The 20,307-nt window shown below is 36.9% G+C and overlaps 1 protein-coding gene across 4 annotated transcripts in view; it reads left to right on the top strand.

Moving 5' to 3' along the window:
* cyth1b (cytohesin 1b) overlaps positions 1-20,307 on the top strand; it is a 71,367-nt gene that overhangs the window by 28,659 nt on the left and 22,401 nt on the right. For 2 of the 4 annotated variants that reach the window (XM_077200477.1, XM_077200475.1), the window contains exon 2: positions 18,725-18,807. In XM_077200477.1, the coding sequence (XP_077056592.1) occupies positions 18,725-18,807 (83 nt within the window). Of the gene's footprint in view, positions 1-1,189; positions 1,425-6,519; positions 6,807-18,724; positions 18,808-20,307 lie in introns of those variants that run through there. The other 2 variants (XM_077200476.1, XM_077200478.1) reach the window with 2 other exon arrangements.

Here is a 20,307-nt window from a genome sequence, read left to right as displayed (position 1 = left end):
GTCTGTGTGCTTTCTATCTTTCAGATTATTTTAGGTTGCAAGAATTCATATCAGTGCAAAGCTGCATGCAAAGTTTTAAATAGCTGTATCACTTTTTAGTTTTCAGGCAGTTTGTATGGAAATTATTTCCTGTTTTGGACTAAATTGTTATGTGTTCTCTGACTTGTTTGGACTTTTGTGGTATTTCCTGTTTCTCTGCCATGTTTGTAGTATATAGTTTTCCCCCTTAAGTGTCTTTCCCATGTGTGTCTTTTTAACTCGTTATCTTGTTAGCCTTATTAGTAATAAATAACAATAAGTTATTACACCTTGTGTATACAGTATATAGCCCTTGCGCTTCTCTTGGGCCTTGTCAGTCAATGTTTGTTGTTTCTTGTGTGTACCTGCCTTCTGTGCTCCCTTTATTCCTGATCGTTGTTTTTTGTTTGGATTATTAATGAAACCCCATTGGCTGGTGTCACAGGCTTAAGCTAGTCCCTTACTAAAATCCATGTTTGAGCTGTCTTAACTGTAAACAACTTGCACTGACATATCTTCTAATCAATGTTGAAAACAGCTGTGCTGCTTAATATGTTTCGTGGAAACTGATACAGTTTTTATTTAACTCTTTGAGGAATAAAAATTTCAAAGAGCAGCATTTATTTAAAAAAAATGTTTTACTGTTATACTGTTATAATATATATATATATATATATATATATATATATATATATATATATATATATATATATTATAACAGTATAAAAGCCTTTACTGTCACAAACTGCAAAATAAATATGCATAATTGCATTTTGAGAGTTTTGCCAGTTGACTGCCAAGCTGAAACCAAGCAATACAAACTTATACCATTATGAATGTTTTGCTATTTATAGAGTAGGGAAGTGTTTTTACTGTTACTTAGAAAGGACAAATTTATGGGTTTGCAGTTCTTTTTTCCAATGCATAAAACTTTCCTCCCACAAGTGTCAGTCAAGCCTAGCTGCCACCACCCTGAATGAGCTGCTCTCAGAACGATCAAAAAAGCCACATGAGTGGTAGTTATATTGAAACTTTTTTTAGCCTCTATTCTCATTCCTTTGTAAGATGTACAAGTGTGTTTGTGGGTATCTGCACGCACACTAAAAAAACTAAAATCAAGGCTTCACGCTGATTGGTTGTTAGTCATCTTTAGGACACGCCCCGTCTGCAGAGCATGAGGTTTTCATGCAGTGATATCCGGTCTCTTCTGTTACTGCGCGAATACTTTCAAACACTCTTTCCAGTTTCATTTTTTAGACGTGGTTTTCGGTACATTTTAAATTTCAAGTTGACAGCTTAAAGTGTTGGGTTTTGTCAAACAACCAGCAGGTAATATCTCCGAATCACAAGATCAGCGCATATGTAAATCGTTGCAATCATGGTGCTGAAATCAGAAGATGGAATCGGTGAGTCGATCTAATAAGTTTTCACATTTGCTGTGGCCAATGATGTCTAAAAATATCATCGGTTTGGCTTTGTTTTTGTCTCCTGCTTTTTGAATTGTTGAATATGAATTGTTGAATATGAATGGAAACCGTTACGGTCGATATGCAACAGGTCCATCCATGCTGTCTGAAGCTGAAGGGAAGGATGTCCAATTTGTAAACGAATCATTCGTTTTAGTCGGAACTTATCAGTGAATCGATTGAACCGTTTCACAAAACCAATCTGAACGATTTGTTTACGTATCGGGCTGAATCGGACCTAGCGTTTTTCGAGTCAACAGCTTTTATTAATCAGTACAATACGTAAAAGCATGAAGGCAATAATATCTGTAACAAACAAAAAAACAAAAGACCGTAAGATTCACAGATACAGATTAGGGATTGGCAGGGTAACAAACAAAACAATAACACTAATATATTTACACCTTCAGAAGACACAAGGGATGGAAATGGAAATTAGTTACTTGTCTAGATTATCTATGAATAGAGAGAAGAGAGGTTTATAGCCAGTACATTTTTGTTTACAAGCATATAAACAAATAAACACGTTTATAAACATGAATGTATGTGAAATTTAGTTTATAAATTTATTATTTAATATTTCCCTATATTTTCTTTTGAGTTGTCAAACAATCCAAAGAAAACCTCTTTAAAACAGAAGGAAATGGCACTTAAAAAATAAGATCGGATGAACAGTAATAAATCGGACCATAATTTATCTGTGTGTGTGCATTGCCAAAACAAGTGAATGACTTCTTCCTCAGAAGAGTGACATAAACAGCAATTCACTTAAATGTCATATTAATGTCAAAGGCTTTGGTTGGGTAACATTTGTGTTAATTTAAATTTAATTTAATTCATTTAAATGTTATTTCTATTACTTTATTGGTTTTGCCTCATAAGTGACAGACCATACTTTCTCCCAGGGTAAATTCTCTGCAATATTCTTCCAATATTGTAGGCTATTACACAAGACATTTTTTTATCTCTCTCTGAAAGAGAGCTCTGATTTTATTGTTATTTTTTTGTTGCTCTACAGAAAAGCATACGTTTCTGAGCATTGTTTCTGTTGGCAAACTAGCTATGGAAATGTATTCCCTTGCAACAGTGAAGACACTCCAAAGGGAATGGCATTGAAAACAATAGCATATTCATTTGAAGTTATAGGAATTTTATATTTCTGTAAAATGGATAACATTTCTATATTTGTATATAATTAACACTTGAAAGTGATTTTGTGTCTCTTTGGGATGACACCACAAGGCGCAGTTCACGTGCAGAGCGCAAGCTTCTGGAGGGGCTCATAAAAGTTTGAAGTAGCGACTTTAGGTATAGGCGTCCGTCCATCCGTCCATCCATCCATCCATAGCAAAGGGGATTAATAAGGCTTGATTAAAATGTGTTTTTACTCTTTGCTTCTCTCCCCTTTTTCATTCAGATGAGTTAAGCATGTTTTGAGACAGAGCCCCTCAGTCTCGTATAAGATAGACCGTTCTGAAAATAGCACAGTGACACCACTGACTGCTGTAATAGACTAATTTGAGATAAATGAAAACTTGTCCTGATATGTCGCCTCCCAAACTAAAACAGTTTGTTACAGGAATCGTTGCTTTATTTTTATCTTTAGCATTTTAATCATACATTTATATATGTTTTATTCCTATTCCAATGTATAGTATTTCTGGATAAGAATGGAAGTAATTAAAGGGGGCTTCATTTCAGCTGCAGTTTTCCATACAACTTTATTTCCATCTAGTTACATAGTTTGCTCAGTATTAGTCACATTTTCATTGAATAAATAAATTTTAGTAAAACATTTTTTTTTTGTCTTAACAAATGCCAGACAGTTACAGAAGAACAAGAAACATTATTTATTTATTTACTTATTTATTTAAAAAAAAAATTTTTTTTAGGAGTTCGGGGTGATTTTTTTGGGTGGGATTTACATGGATTTAGACTTTCAAAAGCTCCATTGCAATGTTGTTTAGTGATGTTTTTTAGTTGACCTAAAGTCCTTACATTGTGGCTCTGGGCATTTAGCAATGGGTGGTTTAAGACCAATCCTCTTTCCATCCGTACCCTCCTTACACTGGATATCCATGTCAGCAGTGGCTTTACTTGGTGCGACCCCAAATCAAGTTCTCTAGATTAAGAAAGGCCTGTCTCAAGCCGGTTCTCTTTTAAGATCTGCATTTTTATTACTCAAAGTAAACCATGTGCTCAGAGGTTTTTGCTGTATGATCGAGTGATTTTTTTCCCCCATTAATGACATTCTGACTGAATTCAGGTCACGTCTAGATCAGATGTTTTTTCTTGTCAGAGTACCAAAGCTTATGCCTTCCTGATTTTTTGAGCTATGAAAACAGGCTAAACTGGACTGAGCCAGTACTGTGTTGGGAAACCCAGACAGTATAGGACAAAAACCGCAACATGCCTAAATACAAACTCATCCGTGCGCGAGAGGTATGTTTGTTTTGTCTTTTTTATTGTGGATGGAATAAGAATAATACAAAAACTGAGCAGAAGAATGGAAGGTCACCTTCATGTACACTTTTATCTTTTTTGTTCCTCTCTTTTTAATCATCTCTTTCTGTATTTGTTTTGTCTTTAACGCTTCTGATATTGATTTATGTGTAGTTTCAGTTACTGAAGTTGTGAAATATTTTTGCAGTTTAAAGTAGGCTATAGGCTATAACTGTTTTGTAATATAAACTGAACAAAATGATATAAACGCAACACTGTTGTTTTGCCCCCATTTTTCATGAGCTAAACTCAAAGATCTAAGACTTTTTCTATGTACACAAAAGGCCTAGCCTATTTCTCTCAAATATTGTTCACAAATCTGTCTAAATCTGTGTTAGTGAGCAGCCGAGATAATCCATCCACCTCACAGGTGTGGCATATCAAGATGCTGATTAGACATGATTATTGCACAGGTGTGCCTTAGGCTGGCCACAATAAAAGACCACTCTAAAATGTGCAGTTTTATCACACAGCACAATGCCACAGATGTTGCAAGTTTTGAGGGAGAGTGCAATTGGCATGCTGACTGCAGGAATGTCCACCAGAGCTGTTGCCCATGAATTGAATATTAATTTCTCTACCATAAGCCGCCTCCAAAGGCGTTTCAGAGAATTTGACAGTACATCCAACCGGCCTCACAACTGCAGACCACGTGTAACCACACCAGCCCAGGACCTCCACATCCAGCATCTTCACCTCCAAGATCGTCTGAGACCAGCCACCCGGACAGCTGCTGCAACAATCGGTTAGCATAACCAAAGAATTTCTGCACACACTGTCAGAAACCATCTCAGGGAAGCTCATCTGCATGCTCGTCGTCCTCATCGGCGTCTCGACCTGACTGCAGTTCGTTGTTGTAACCGACTTGAGTGGGCAAATGCTCACATTCTATGGCGTCTGGCACTTTGGAGAGGTGTTCTCTTCACGGATGAATCCCGGTTGTACAGGGCAGATGGCAGACAGCGTGTATGGCGTTGTGTGGGTGAGAGGTTTGATGATGTCAACGTTGTTGATCGAGTGGCCCATGGTGGCGGTTGGGTTATGGTATGGGCAGGCGTATGTTATGGACAACGAACACAGGTGCGTTTTATTGATGGTATTTTGAATGCACAGAGATACCGTGGCAAGATCCTGAGGCCCATTGTTGTGCCATTCTTCCATGACCATCACCTCATGTTGCAGCATGATAATGCCCATGTTGCAAGGATCTGTACACAATTCCTGGAAGCTGAAAACATCCCAGTTGTTGCATACTCACTGGACATGTCACCCATTGAGCATGTTTGCGATGCTCTGGATCGGCGTATACGTCAGCGTGTTCCAGGTCCTGCCAATATCCAGGAACTTTGCACAGCCATTGAAGAGGAGTGGACCAACATTCCACAGGCCACAATCAACAACCTGATCAACTCTATGCGAAGGAGATGTGTTGTACTGTGCGAGGCAAATGGTCACACCAGATACTGACTGGTTTTCGGACCCCCCCAATACAGTAAAACTGCACAGTGGCCTTTTATTGTGGCCAGCCTAAGGCACACCTGTGCAATAATCATATTGTCTAATCAGCATCTTGATATGTCACACCTATGAGGTGGATGGATTATTTCGGCAAAGAAGTGCTCACTAACACAATTTAGGCAGATTTGTGAACAATATTTGAGAGAAATAGGCCTTTTGTGTACATAGAAAAAGTCTAAGTTCAGCTCATGAAAAATAGGGGCAAAAAAAAGTATTGCGTTTATAATTTTGTTCAGTATATTTTAAATTATAATAAATTTCTACGGATGCCTGCACAAGATGCGGACAAAAAATATATATATCGTGGCCCCAAATTAACAATTCGTTCCCACGACTTACTGATATGTCACACTGTTTTATTACCTCGTTTTAAGTCAGTTATAATAATTTGTTCAGTAGCAATGTTGGTCAGGGAATGAATAAGTTCAACGTGTTCCAAAAGAATTATTAGTTCGTGGCCACGATTCAAATAAAACAAGTGAAACAATTCTTAATTCATAGCCACGATGTATATTTTTTTGTCTGCATGAAATCCCTTTGATTTTTGGCTTCATTACTCAATTCTTCAATGTCACATGATCCTTCAGAAATCATTATAATATGCTGATTTGGTGCTCAAGAAACATTTCTTATCTCAGTGTTGAAAAAATTTGGGCTGCTTAATATTTTTGTCAAAACTGTGATACATTTATTTTCAGGATTTTTTGATGAATAGAAAGTTCATCAAAAGAACAGCATTTATTAGACTCAAATCTTTTAAAGCATGTCTTTACTGTCAATTTTGATTCATTTTAATTCGTCCTTGTTGAATAGAAGTTTTAATTTCTTTAAAAAGAAAATCTTAGTACTGACCCCAAACTTTTGAGCGTTACTGTATATTAACAAATACCACGGGGCAAAATTCTGTGCAGCCACAGGGTGGAGCGCTTGAGTGTGCTGAAATAAGTGTGTGTGTGCCGGGGGAGGAGACAAGAGGAGAGGGTTACGGAGAGCCATAAAGAGAAGGAACATGAAGGAGAGAGGAAGGGGTCATTTTCAGATACAGCAGAGTTTGTGTTGAGAGCAGAGCAGTCGAGATCTCAAACTGGCCGCCTCATTTCCCTGTAGCATTACTTCCACTTACATATGGAGCGCTGGAGATTACTGGAAGATCTTGGGAGTTTGGCTTCTGCTGCTTTTTCTGGGTAGCAATAACGCATGAATGTGTATTTATCTGGCTAAGTGGATCGAAACAAAAATTGGAAAGCTGGAATTGTAAAGGCATAGAGCTGTCATTCAGCGCGACAGGATTATTTTACTCAGGTACATTGTCCTTTTTTTAATGCATTTATAGTCATTATTCATCACTTATTTCTAAATGTAGCAGTGTGTCACATCTACATCTAATAAATCGTTTGCACACTTTGACAAACACAATGACAGTTTTTTTTTGCAGGCTTGTGGATGACTTTTCCCTTCACTAGTCATTGTAGAATGAGCGTCAGTATGACATCAGGAAACTCATGGCAGCCACAGGACATATAGCCTGTATAGATGGAGGCTTTGTATGTGCTTCTAGGATGACTTAATTACGCTGTAATTCTGATCTGTGGCTTGTGTTCTTCAGCTGCCTTTCTTATCAGTGTGTTTGCAGAGACAATGCTTAGGAGGAGCAAGTGGTGGGTGTTCTTGTATCAACTGATGTTTCAGCTAAGATACTTGATGATTGTTGCAGCTTTGTCCTTTTTCCTGCAGTTTTTTCTTCATTTGTGCACATATTAACATGATATAGTACTGTATATTGGCTTATAAGGTAGTGAGCTATGCAAGTACACAAGTGTGTATACGAGGCGATAGAGTTCGCTTCAGAAGCATCATTAAACAGAATGTTTTTGTTCAGGTATAGCTAGTTGTAGCTATAAAAATGTTGATAGTTTTAAGGGTAAGTTCATTTAATAATTCTCACTCTAATGTCTTTCCATTGTTCGAAACAAAAATCATAATATTGCATCCACGTCCGTCACATCGCAGGATGTGCAATGTCAGGTTGTATAGGGATTGTAGTTGATACGGGATCCGTACGTAACAGGCACCACAGTTCGAAAGGCACGTGCTTAACCATCATAGAGTGAAAGTTTATAATTTGCACGTGTTTTAGGTTTTTTAAACCATTTGTGCGCACAAAGACGTGGAAAAGAACTCTATTCTCTTAAAACGCTTCTCTTTCTCGTCTATTTGTGCTTGAACAGACGCAAAATTATGTCAAAGAGTGTCCACAGTAAATACAGTTGCTTACGTGAACGTAATTAATTGAGAAAGAAAACAGGTGCATATCATTATATTGAATTTGTGCCTTCGGTCTTAAAGTGACAGCAGCCTAATATACCCGCTACTGTCTGAGTCATTCATGTTAATCAAACACACACACAAAATTTTAAGAGAAAATCACTTTTGTAGATTAATTATATTTAATTTGTACAGTAAAGACTTTGCAATGTTATTTTTGATTATTCACTTTCTGTACCTGAATATTGTTAGACTTACATTAAAAACATAGGCTAAGGCACTGTTCACTTCATTTGTATCTTTGTTCTATTGTATTTTTGTTTGTAACAAGTTTGTAATTCGTTTATTATTTTCTATGCAGATTCACTCTCCTACAAAATCACTCCAATCAGGGTCCGAAATTAACTTTTTGGCTCACCTGCCACGGGGACTGGTAGATGAAAAAATCCACCAGCCAAGCATATTTTTTACCGGCCAAAATAATAAACAGCCTTTTTGTGTCACATATACATTCATTTCAGTACATTTAATTGAGATAAGTATTATGTTGAATGAATAAGAGTACATAGAAGTCAAATCAGAGCAACAAATATAAGACATGGAAGATGTGAGCATGGAACTAGTGCTCATAACAGTACATTTGAAGGTTTTGTAAATCAGATACTTTACCGAAAGTAAACATAAAATTATGTTTTAAAATTATATATATATACACACACACACACACACACACACACACACACATTTAGCTTTTTTGTTTGTTTGCTGCATGGTAAAAAAAAACAACAGTATATATACCCTGTATTTGTTAAATCATGGGGTGCGTCGACACGCGCAACCACACGCGCCTAAAGACATATTTCGCTGAGCAAGCACAATGAAGCAAGGCAAGCGAAAAGAAGTAGCTACTGTGTGGGACCATTTTGACAGAAAGGGCGACGAAGTTACTTGCAAAATATGCTACGTGGTATTAAAATAGCAGTAGGCCTAGTGCAAGTACAATGCAATATCACTGGCGAAGCAAACATCCACAAGCAAATGAAAGGCGCTTTCCGAAATTGGCCACTCTAGCGAGACGTCATCTCTGTATTCCCGGGACATCTGTGCCATCGGAGATCCAGACTCACCCCACATCATGTAGACATATTACTTTTTTAAGTAAAAACTAGACAAGCTGTGGATTGAGGTAGGCCTGCTATTTTTATTTGACGAAAAAACGTAGTCTGATGAAAAAAAGCGGTTTTTTCAAAGCTTCAAACTGATTCAGTGTTTTCTTTTTGTCATCTTAATTTGTTAATTCTTTAAGTTAAAATAATATATTTAGTGTTGGTCTATTTTGGGTGTGGAGAAGGTTCACACACGCTTCTTGAGGCACACACACACACACACACAAGGTCTCTCGCTCTCTGCAGTGCGCGCGCTACACGGTTTGGAGCACAGTATGAGCGCGCTCTTTCTTTCTCGCTCGCTCTAGATTCCTGGAGATTTGAACTAATTTGCGGGCATCAGGCAGCCGCTATCAATATGCGGGAGACTCCCGAAACTTCCGCAAGACTTTGGATGTCTGGAACATCCACCCGCCAGTGTGGCGGATAGCCTTTTGAGATTTACTCGCCAAACAGAAAATCTACCCGCATTTGGCGCTTGGCGGGTGCTAATTTCGGACCCTGACTCCAATCATTCTAGAATTTTTCCATTTTTCCCCCCCAAATAGTTATTCATCTGGTAAAACTGTTTTCATATCGCAGAAAAACTAGATATCCCAATGTCATTTTTTTTTCAATATTGTGCAGCCCTAATACCTAGATATCATCAAATATGATAAACGGAAGCTCAAATATGCTTGCTTGATGCATGACAACCAATGAGTTTGGTTCTCGCTTGTCAAGCAAGTGCTTTTGAGCATCTGTTGGACATGTTTGATGAGCTCAATTTATGTGCGTTAATGAATGTTTATATATATATAGTTAACTTTACTAGAAAAATTATATTCAACTGTTGCTCTGCCATGACAGTAGATGAGCTAAAAGTTAATAGTCCAGTAATAGTTTATGCTAATTATCTTTATAGCGAGTTATATAGCGAAAATAACTGCTTTTAAAGCATGTTTCAATGTTGAATGAATGTATAATGAATTTAAAGTTGACATTTTTCTGGTCCCATCCACCATCTTGGATACATTTTCTTTCACTTGTTACAATGTATTTATGGGATTGCCTGCTCCACAAAGGATACAGACATGCCAAATGAGAAATGTTTGGTTAGCGTTTTCTCTGGAAAACAACCTCTGGGTTCCACGTTTTCTTCAGCCCTTTATAATGTCCAAATGACAGCATGTAGCCAGTGACTTGATTGATGATGGCACATTCTTCTGCCCCTGTGGTGTTTGTTTGTAGGGGTGACGTGTCTGGTATTTAGTGAGGGTGTTGAATTGACCTGGTCAGCAGAGAGAGTATGTTAGGCATGGTGTCCTGCTCACGCTGTGGGTCACTGTGGAAAAGTTCTTGAAGTATTAAAACTGTCTTTTAAAATCTCTGTGGTTCTCTTGATGTCAGCATAACGATAGAATGGGCAAATAACATCCCATAGAGTTGCTTTGGAGGGACCTGGGCCATATCTAGGGACTAACACATCATAGAGATTGTGTTCAAAAAGCCATTCAGAACACCTTAGCAACTGAATAGCAACCATAACACCATTTTGTTTCTTGAATGTTTTTCTGCTATTACAACTTTAAGTGTGGAATAGGGATGGGACGGTATGAAAATTTCATATCACGATTATAGTGACCGAAATTATCGTGATTATCAATATTATCACGGTTTTGTTAAATCAAGACGAAAGTGTTAAAAAAGAACTGATGCTCACACTGAAAACATTTCAACAAGTTTTATATTTGAGAATCAACAAACAACAAATAAAACGAGCAGCTCTGCCTCTATGCACCTTTTAAAGTAAGATTCTGTACTGTAGGGCTGCAACAACTAATCGATAAAATCGATTATAATCGATTATGAAAATCGTTGTCAACGAATGTCATTATCGATTAGTTGGTCTGCTTACGTCACGGGGAGCGTTTACTGGTACGCACACACACGCAAGGTCTCTCTCCCTCAGGCGCTCTGCCGAGCGCGCGCGCTACACGGTTTGGAGCAGTCTCGCATGCGCGCTCTTGCTTGCGCGCTCAAGATTTCGGGAGTTTGAACTAATTCGCGGGCATCAGGGAGCCGCAATCAATATGCGGGAGACTCCCGGGACTTACGGGATCTTGGGATGTCTGTATTTTGTCTCGAGCATCAGGTTGCGCAATCAGTTCGCTCGCAACGTAAGTGATGGATTAAAATAGCGCTACCGCAGAAATAGGTTAAATTAAAACGGTCTTTACAAAGCGAAGCACTAAATATAAAGGCAGTTAATAACAGCAGCAGTAAAATATTGTTTTTTTAGTCACTGTACTCAGTGGTTTTCAGCGAATGCTTGTGCACTAATGCATAATTTCTCCTGTCCTTTACTCAAGCCTGTTAGCTTGCTGGGTAATGTTACCTCCATTCCGTTCTCTTTTTATAGCATTTGTCTACTAAGTTTTAATTGTTTTTCAAACGCGATCTACTGCGGCTCTACGTTCACACAATTGTTTTCAGTCTTTCTATATTTATTTAATCAATTTATCCTTATATTATTCTTTTATATATTATATATAATATATATTATATTCTTTATCCTTATATTCCTTATATATAATTAATTTTAAATAAAAATTAAATGAATTATATATTTTAGATGTTTTTAGTTTGTTTTTAGTTCAGATATTCACATCTGAACAACATGTCTGTGTAAATTTGTTTTAACAAAAATTGTGTTAAAACATAATATGTTGGATATCATTTTTTTTAACAATAATCATGTTTGTCAACTTGCCATCAGCAATTATCATTAAAAACAATGCAAATATTGATATTAGTAAAACTCAATGTGTGGCTTTTGCACTTTTTAAAGTACACTTTTACACATAAATACCCTGATTTACGGTTTTATTTAGTTATAATAAAAAAAAAATCTAATTTAATTTCTATCCGATTAATCGATTAATCGAAAAAATAATCGTCCGATTAATCGATTATCAAAATAATCGTTAGTTGCAGCCCTACTGTACTGTGGCATTTCGTTCCTTATAATGACCGTCGTCAATAGCAACGCATTATAACTCAGCGCACATTTATGTATATCACCACAGATGCGCGCTCTCATTTCATTCAAATACAACTTGTCATCTTGCGTCTCCGTTTTTGATTGTATTGAAAATGAAATCAGAGTTGATTTATTGTTTACAGAATTTGATAATATTGTCGTGATCATCTTGTCTGGACGAGTTTTGTACGCTGTACAAAATGGGTTTAACAGGTAAGAATAGAGACATAATCTCTATTCAATATGTCCCCGTAATTATGTGGTAAAAAAAATCGGTGTAATAAGTGTACAATGAATATACATTATTATCTCTTAAATGTCACTCTTCTTAATAGTCTTCCTTGAACTTGTTCGTTCGTCTTTGGCTCAAAGCCACTTGCTGCGAACTTTTCTTCGCGGAAGCTTCAAGTTTATTTCAAATGAGTGAGATAAAACATTTGAACTCAAAACAACATTTTGTGCCCAATTATTTCCCAGACGTAGTTTTAGTATTGAGATCAAAGTTGCGTTCCTTGCGTTGCCTTGCGTTCACTACAACAGTGGATGATGGTCACACAGGACGGTTTGGCAGATATTAAGTGTTTACCCCTATCGCAGTGACTTTTTTTGTGCATGTTCTGCAGACAGAGTGACCATCCTCGATTAAGTTTCCCTCAGGATTTTTGTAAATGCCAAAATATGACCACACCCCAGATTTGCTCCTCTTAAAAGGCTGAAAAATCTCCCGAACACGGTCACCGCCTTCCGCCATTCCTTCTCTAATAAAAAGTAAAACCCCAACATTGCGCGCCTGCGTCAGACTGTTGCTGGCTGGACAGGATTTATAGTGAGTTATTAAAATCGCGATAATCAAACACGGTTTTAATGATAATTGAATTTTAAAAGATATTACTAACCGTCAGTACATTTTATCGTGGTTTATAGTGAAACCGGTAATCGTCCCATCCCTAGTGTGGAAATGGGCATTTATAGACTGTCTTCTGTTTTTTTCATAAAGTGTACAAAAACCAAGCATTTACTCTGCGGAATGGTCATTCAGTGACAACGTGCTCACAGTTCGCGTGATTACAGCCTGCCAGAACTTCTGTGCTCTGACAGTCACATGGTTGCGCTGTGAGATAACTGCAGGGTGATGCACTTCTGTGAGTGTGCCAAGAAGTGCCACCGCTGGTGACATTAAGTCAGAGCTGGATCACATTACCCAGGAGAGCTCGCCCTAGTTTTATATCTCGTTTTAGCTGGCACTTAAAGGCTGTGATGATACAGCTAAGAATCCATATAGTGATTCATTTAACACTATAAGTACTTGGACATATATACTTTTAAGTACTTTCTTTCATTTCATCTGATTCTGATACACTATATTGGCCATTTTTAAAATTGGGCCCTCGAATTTAATCAAGGAATCGTTATAGCCCTAGACCTCATAATGTAACCCCTTTATACATTGCTACACAATCATAAGGCGCCAACCAAGATTTAAATGATCTTAATGGAAAAGAAACCATTATGCATTAATCCTGTACAGTAATGTTGCTCACAAGAGACACCCCACGTCCCAGAAAACTCAACCTTCCAGCCACGTGACTGGCAGACACTTTGACATCAATTTAGAGTGCCTTCTCCATAAAGATGTATGCTCATATCAATGTCAAAGGCAGACATGTGTCTCTACTATTGTGGCACTTGCCTGCGAGTTCGGACCAACATTTGACTTGGAAATTAATGGTAACTTGCACGTGGTTGAGGGCATTCCAGCTTGGATAAAAACAGTGCGACTGCCTTGTTGCCATGGCCCAACATAGAACCATTGACATCCAGCTTCAGCTTATGAATTTGATTAAGTAAAGCCAGGCAAGAAGCTGCAATATTGAATTTATAATAAACATGTTTGTGTCCAACCAGCTACTGGCAACTGGTGTGATGTTTCCTGGCTACAGCCTGCTTTTATTCACTCTCTTAATTTACATTCATCGAATGCTTTTGCTCTGTTTGACGTGCGTTAATCATTTTGACAATTGTGATTTTTGTGTCTTAAGTTTATGTCTGTTAGCTTTGAAGCCATTTATACTTAATATGCTTATGCTCCTAAATGTCGACATGGTTTAGCTGATATGTTTAAAATTTGCAGTCTTTCTTTCTTAAAAATATCGACTCATCATAAACTACAGATTTTTTTATACAATCTGTAGTTTAGCATGAGAATGTTCTACACCCAAATTATGCCGCTAAATCTTTAATTAGCTCCATCTCACTTGTTCTCTCAGCACACATGAACATCATAAGAATTCAAATAAAATCAAAAGTGACATCATTTCTTTTTAATTTGTGTGCCCCTGTAATCTAATTCAACGTAATCTGACATCTCTGATGACCGTTTTTCTTGTTCGAGAAGATTTTTACGGCACAATAGCGAAGAAAAGACAATAGCAACTTTTGTTTCATGCTGACTTTAAACTAGGATTTTGGCTTTTAGTGATTCATTAGAAATGTGCTAATGTGAAATGCTAATGCAGCTTTAACATGAGCGCTTTGTCTTTTCAATGGGAAGCAGATGAGGGAGCATTAAGCTAATAACTGCCTGAACGTGTGCAGATGCATAAGGAGCCTCACGGTGTGTACAATTTGTAGGATCATGTGTATGCATGAAGATACTCAAACTTCGACTTGCTGTGAAATGATCTGTGTTTATCGGTAGCCCGCTGACCACATTTTATTTGAGAGTACTACTTGCGACAAACCAAAAAGATCCTGTTAATAATGCAGTCTATGCTGCAAGCAACTGTCGATTATAATGCCATATAAACAACAGATTTGTTTATTATAATTGGGCTCCTCCAGCTTTGTCACGCAGCATGTCACATAGCTTCAGTGCAGACAGGGCGTAAACATGTTTAGTTTACATATACAGTAATTGGTAGAGTTATCTGAATTATTCAGAAAAAAATTCATAAATCATTGTTGCTTTGCTTCACAATTATTTAAAAGAAATACATCAAAATATTCAAGTCAGCGCTTGATAGGAAGTAACAGTTTGTCAAACCTACAACTGTTAACGTTCTATTTAGCAGCAATGGTTTGTGTTGAGAAGCTACAAATGAATTTGTGTGTAAATAATATTAACCCTGAGTTCTGTGCACTTGACTAGCCTTTAAATAGTAAGATGATTGAAAATATAAATCAGGTCTAAAACAGTCGTTGTCATTGGTTACCGCACATTACAAAGCCAAATGAAAATGAAGTGTCATTAATTTAATTGAACGGACCTCGTTCACCCCTCATTTTAATAAGTGGCCCCCGAGCTACACAATTTAAGCAGCCAGCTATGATTTAGAAATGATATTTTAGCTTTGGTTGGTGATTTAAACTTCACTGTCTTGTGTTGTCTGTTCAGTTTGGATGCCCTAAATACCAAGTCATTCAAGACATTCTTTCTGTATTCATATGATTCAGCATGTGCAGTTCCAGCTAGAAAGTCACAGTTAACCTTTTCCTATTCAGATGGGAGTTGATTTTGGGCCTGTGGTATATGAAATATGTGTCATGTTTTTTTTCAAAAGTGACAGTAAAAACTTTAATAATATCAAATATATGTGGTTCTTTTGATCTTCCTATTTATTAAAAAAATCTTGAAAACTGTTTCCACAAAATATTAAGCAGTAAAACTGTTTTCAACATTGATAATCAGATTTTTTTCTCGAGCAGCAAATCAGCATATTAGAATGATTTCTGAAGGTTGTGACGCTGAAGACTGGAGTAATGGATGCATTTGATCAAATAAATGCAGTCTTGGTGAGCATGAGACTCCTTTCAAAAACATTGAAAAGTCTTAATGACCCCAAACTTTTGAACGGTCCATCCGCCCCTCCAGAAATAGTTCATCCCTAAATTTAAGTGTAGTTATTATTTCCTCACAATCATGTCTTTCGACAGAAGTCACATAGGTTTGTAATTACATAAAGGTGAGTATTATTTATTTGTTTTGGCTTTCCTGTCTCTTTAAGACTCTGTAAGTTAGCCTTGTCCTCTGGGCTACTTTTTCCATAGATGTAAATCCATATCCAAACAAGTGATGCTCATTTATTCTGGGAAAAATGCTTGTAATGCAAATTTAGCTTATGTAGTTGGCTGTGTGTTGAAACTCCACGCAGTCCATGTGATTAATGTGTGTGACGTCTTATCTGAGTTCCTCTGAAATAAATGTCCACTAATACAGCTGCCCACACACTCCTACTTCTCCTCTCCTGAGTGAACTTTTCCCGAATGTGATATCGACTCCAGGAACACATGTATTGTGTGTAAACTCCAGCCTCACCTGAGGCGTGACTAATGGATTTCTTCTGGAGGTTGCAATACCAATTTCTACAAAATGAGGGGGTGGGCTGCTTTCTGGATGGGATTTCTGCTCCCAGACTGCCTGTCAAACATCCCAGCTGGAGTTTAGCAAGGAAATGCATGCAGTGCATTACTATGGCAACAAAAAGTCGTTCAGAAACATGGCTATCCATGTGATCAGTGAGGGCGATCGGTGGGCAGGCTGTAGGTTTGGAGGAGGAGGTGTCTATCACAATGGTGATGTTCTCATCTGCTAATGGTGCTGTAATGTCAGGACCTGGTGGTTTGGGAACTGTTGCTATGGCAGCATGAGATAACCATGACAACCTCACTTTTATGTGACGGTGTAAATGGAACAAGGAATCAATTAGTCCTCCAGATCTCCACGGGCCACTAGTAGGGTCTCTGTAGGTCCCCTGCAGGGTCAGGCTGCCATACGGGCCACCAGGAAGGGATTTAATGAGGTCACATGAAAGGTGAGGGTCGTCATATCATATAACTGAGTGTCTTTATTTTTACTGGGAGGTCAGCTGATCATATGGCTAGGTAAGGTCAGGGTTGACTTTTTAAATGCCTTTGTCTTAACATACTTTTGTTATATATAAGTTTTTCAATACCAAAGGAATTTTGTGGTGTTGTTTTTATGGCCTTAAATGCCCCATGTTGTTTTTAGACTCCCGTCCATTAAAGAGGCTGTATCTTGACAAATGACCTCTGTCTAAAAATGACATGAGGCCATTCATCTCCACTGCCAATTATTTTTCACACGTTATCGATAACAGAAATTTGTCATGCAGGGACTGATTCACTGTATATTCTAAAAAATTATGTAGTGATAATAATGATAATCAGTGTTGGGGTAACGCATTACAGGTAACGTGAGTTATGTAATTGGATTACTTTTTCCTTTGCAAGTATACTTTATGTACTGTTCATACATAAATATCACTCTATTTAATGTCTTTGTTGCTGACCTTTGATGATCCAATTCAACCATACTAATTAGCAAAAATGACTTTAGAAAAACATCACATTTGTTACTTAGTTCCCCTCCCTCATTCTTCTATAATCGCAGCTGAAAGGTTTGTTTGAGAAGCGCCCTTTACTGTACAGGTGTGGATCTGCATTTCTTTCAGCCTGAAGCTTAGTCATTTCACTTTTGGTGTGACCAAAAATAGAACTTTTTTTTATCAAAAAACAAGCCCAGCCCAGATGAGAAAAAGTAATGCAAAAGTAGTGTAACTAATTACGTTCGATAAAAAGTAACGCAATTAGTTAGTTTTTAGGGAGTAACGCAAGGTTGTAATGCATTACACTGATAATGATAATAATGAATAATGCACAATTTAAAAATACCTCAATACCTTTTATATCAAAAATGTAATATAGTTTAATACTTTTAAAAATATGAAAACTAATGTAAATTTTCACCATATATTTTTTTGGTGGCATATAGCTAACAATCTAACACATTTTTACTATTGGGTTTTATTTATTTATTCTAAATTAAATTTCCTTCATTAACCCAAGTATTAAAAAAAAAAGTCACTTTTGAGAAGTACTTCAATTTAACCTAACCCCTAAGTTCATGTATGTTGTATTAATATAATGCACACAGATAAAGCAGTCTTTCTCTGACTGGCATCAGCAGATTCAACCAAGCAGAATCAGGGGGATGTTGGCCCTCAGCCCGGTATTGAACTGACTGACTTTAGTGCTCTTGAACAAAGCACTTAAACTCAATTGCTTCAGAGAAATCTTTAGGTTTATGGATGCAAGGTTCATATTAATTTTTTGAGGTCTGCAAATTTCAACATCAGACCTCTCTAGAGCGCATCAGAACTGCTGAGCCGAATGGCTTTTTTCTGATGGTCTTTGGCTGGTTTGCCAAGGTTGGGAATCAGCAGAGTCCTGGCAATATATTATATCAATATCTGGGTCATGTTATGAAAGTATTGCATTAAATAAAAATAATGTATATATTGCAATCGTTTACTGACATGTTTCTTTTGATTCTGAATTGGACTTCTTTGTACACTGAACTTTTTTGTTAATAAAAATAAAAATAGAAAGAAAATATTTAAATAATACATTTTATAATATGTAATATGTGAAAATGTAACTAAAGATATTAGTTCTTGGTGTGAGAGTATGTGGAGATAACTATTTTATTTTTCCCATAACCCATTTGGCAAATATAGACTGAAATGGTTAGTTTGTGTGACGTGTCCTGGCTGGCAACTACAAATTCTTCTAAATGGCTTTTAGTTTAAGGGAAAAGCATTTTTTTTTTGTTAGCCCATGTAACCTTTTAGAAATTTACAAAAATGTTTGAGTAAAGAGAACGCAGCTTGACCATTTGCATATTTGTGTTTTTTTCACTTTTGTTCATCTGAATGCTCATTGTTTGCCTTTTTTGTTTCCTTACAAAGTACCGGACGACCTGACGCCAGAGGAGAAGCAGGAGCTGGAGAACATTAGGAGACGTAAACAGGAGCTGCTAGAGGACATACAGGTAATAACTTCAGATCATTTCTCTGAAGCGGCTCCTTTTTCTGCCTCAAAAGTAATTTGAATCCAATGTAGTTTTGAGTGAGTTTGCTCTTTGAACTGCCTGATGTCTCATTAATTATACTAATTAATACTACCAAATCAACCTTATGCCCCTCTCTCTTGGCCCTGGGCAAGGCAGCTGGAATGAGGTGGATCTGTAGAGAATAGGAATTGGATCAGGGAAAGGGCTTCCATGACCCTGGCTGTACAGTTCTAGAGTACAGGATTGATGGGATGTCCCACCCTGGGATATAGACTGTAACAGCTGGCTCGTGAAGGGGCGGTACGCTTTGGAGCAGATGGTGCAAGCCAAGTTTACCGAATTCAATTATGCTGATTCTATTACGCAATTGGAATATCAACCATTGATGCCCCTCCTGCCAAACACTGTCCTAAATGACTTAATCAATCATGTAAACCTTCAAATGAAGTTTGTTGGCATATATTTGGCATTCATCTTTGCTACTAACTGCCAGTTCCATTCCAGTCCCCTGCTATTTCCTGATTGCCCTTGAACAGCATGACTGCCATCAGAAGAGGAACAGTCTCTCTCTTTTAGAATAGTCATATCTTTACTCTTCTCAAATTAGACGTGTATTTATTTTCTAAAATTAGGATTTTATTTTGTTTGTTCTATTTTGTGTGTTTTTTTCTTTACTTAGAATCAAGAATGCCATCATTTTTGGCAATAAAACAAAGTAACACATTTCTGACACTATCTTTATTTTTGCTTAGTCTACTACATTATACACTCTACCGTTCAAAAGTTTTGGGTCTTTTGAAAAAAACATTTTATTATAACCAAGGCTGCATTTTTTTTACATCAAACATACAGTAACGCACTTATATTTTGAAATATTATTACAATTTAAAATAAATGTTCTCTATTGTAATATATTTTAAAATGTAATTTATTCCCGTGATGCAAAGCTGAATTTTCAGCATCATTACTCCAGTCTTCAGTGTCACATGATACTTCTGAAATTATTCTTATATGCTGATTTGGTGTTCAAGAAACATTTCTTCTTATTATCAGTGTTGAAAACGGTTGTGCTGCTTATATATTTTTTCCTGATTATTTGATGGATAGAAAGTTCAAAAGAACAGCATTTATTTGAAACCGAAATCTTTTGTAACGTTATAAATGTCTTTATTCTCACTTTTGATCAGTGTAATGCATCTTTGCTAAATTAAAGTATTCATTTAAAAGAAATCTTAATGACCCCAAACTATTGAACAGTATTTTGTCAACATATTTGTGAAAAGTACTGTTCAAAACCTTTTTTTTATTATTATATTTTAAAGTAGGGCTGTGCAACGATTACTCGCATCCAAAATTTGTGTTTACATATGTGTGTGTATAATTATTTTGTGTATATAAATACACACACATGCATTTATACATTTAAGAAATATTTGCATGTATATACTGTATATATATTTATAATTTATATTATATATA

Source organism: Siphateles boraxobius, unplaced genomic scaffold (genome assembly GCF_051911475.1).
Source record: "Siphateles boraxobius isolate OS27281-9 unplaced genomic scaffold, OSU_SipBor_1 46, whole genome shotgun sequence".
NCBI lineage: Eukaryota > Metazoa > Chordata > Actinopteri > Cypriniformes > Leuciscidae > Siphateles > Siphateles boraxobius.
This window is presented reverse-complemented; position numbering and strand designations above follow the sequence as displayed.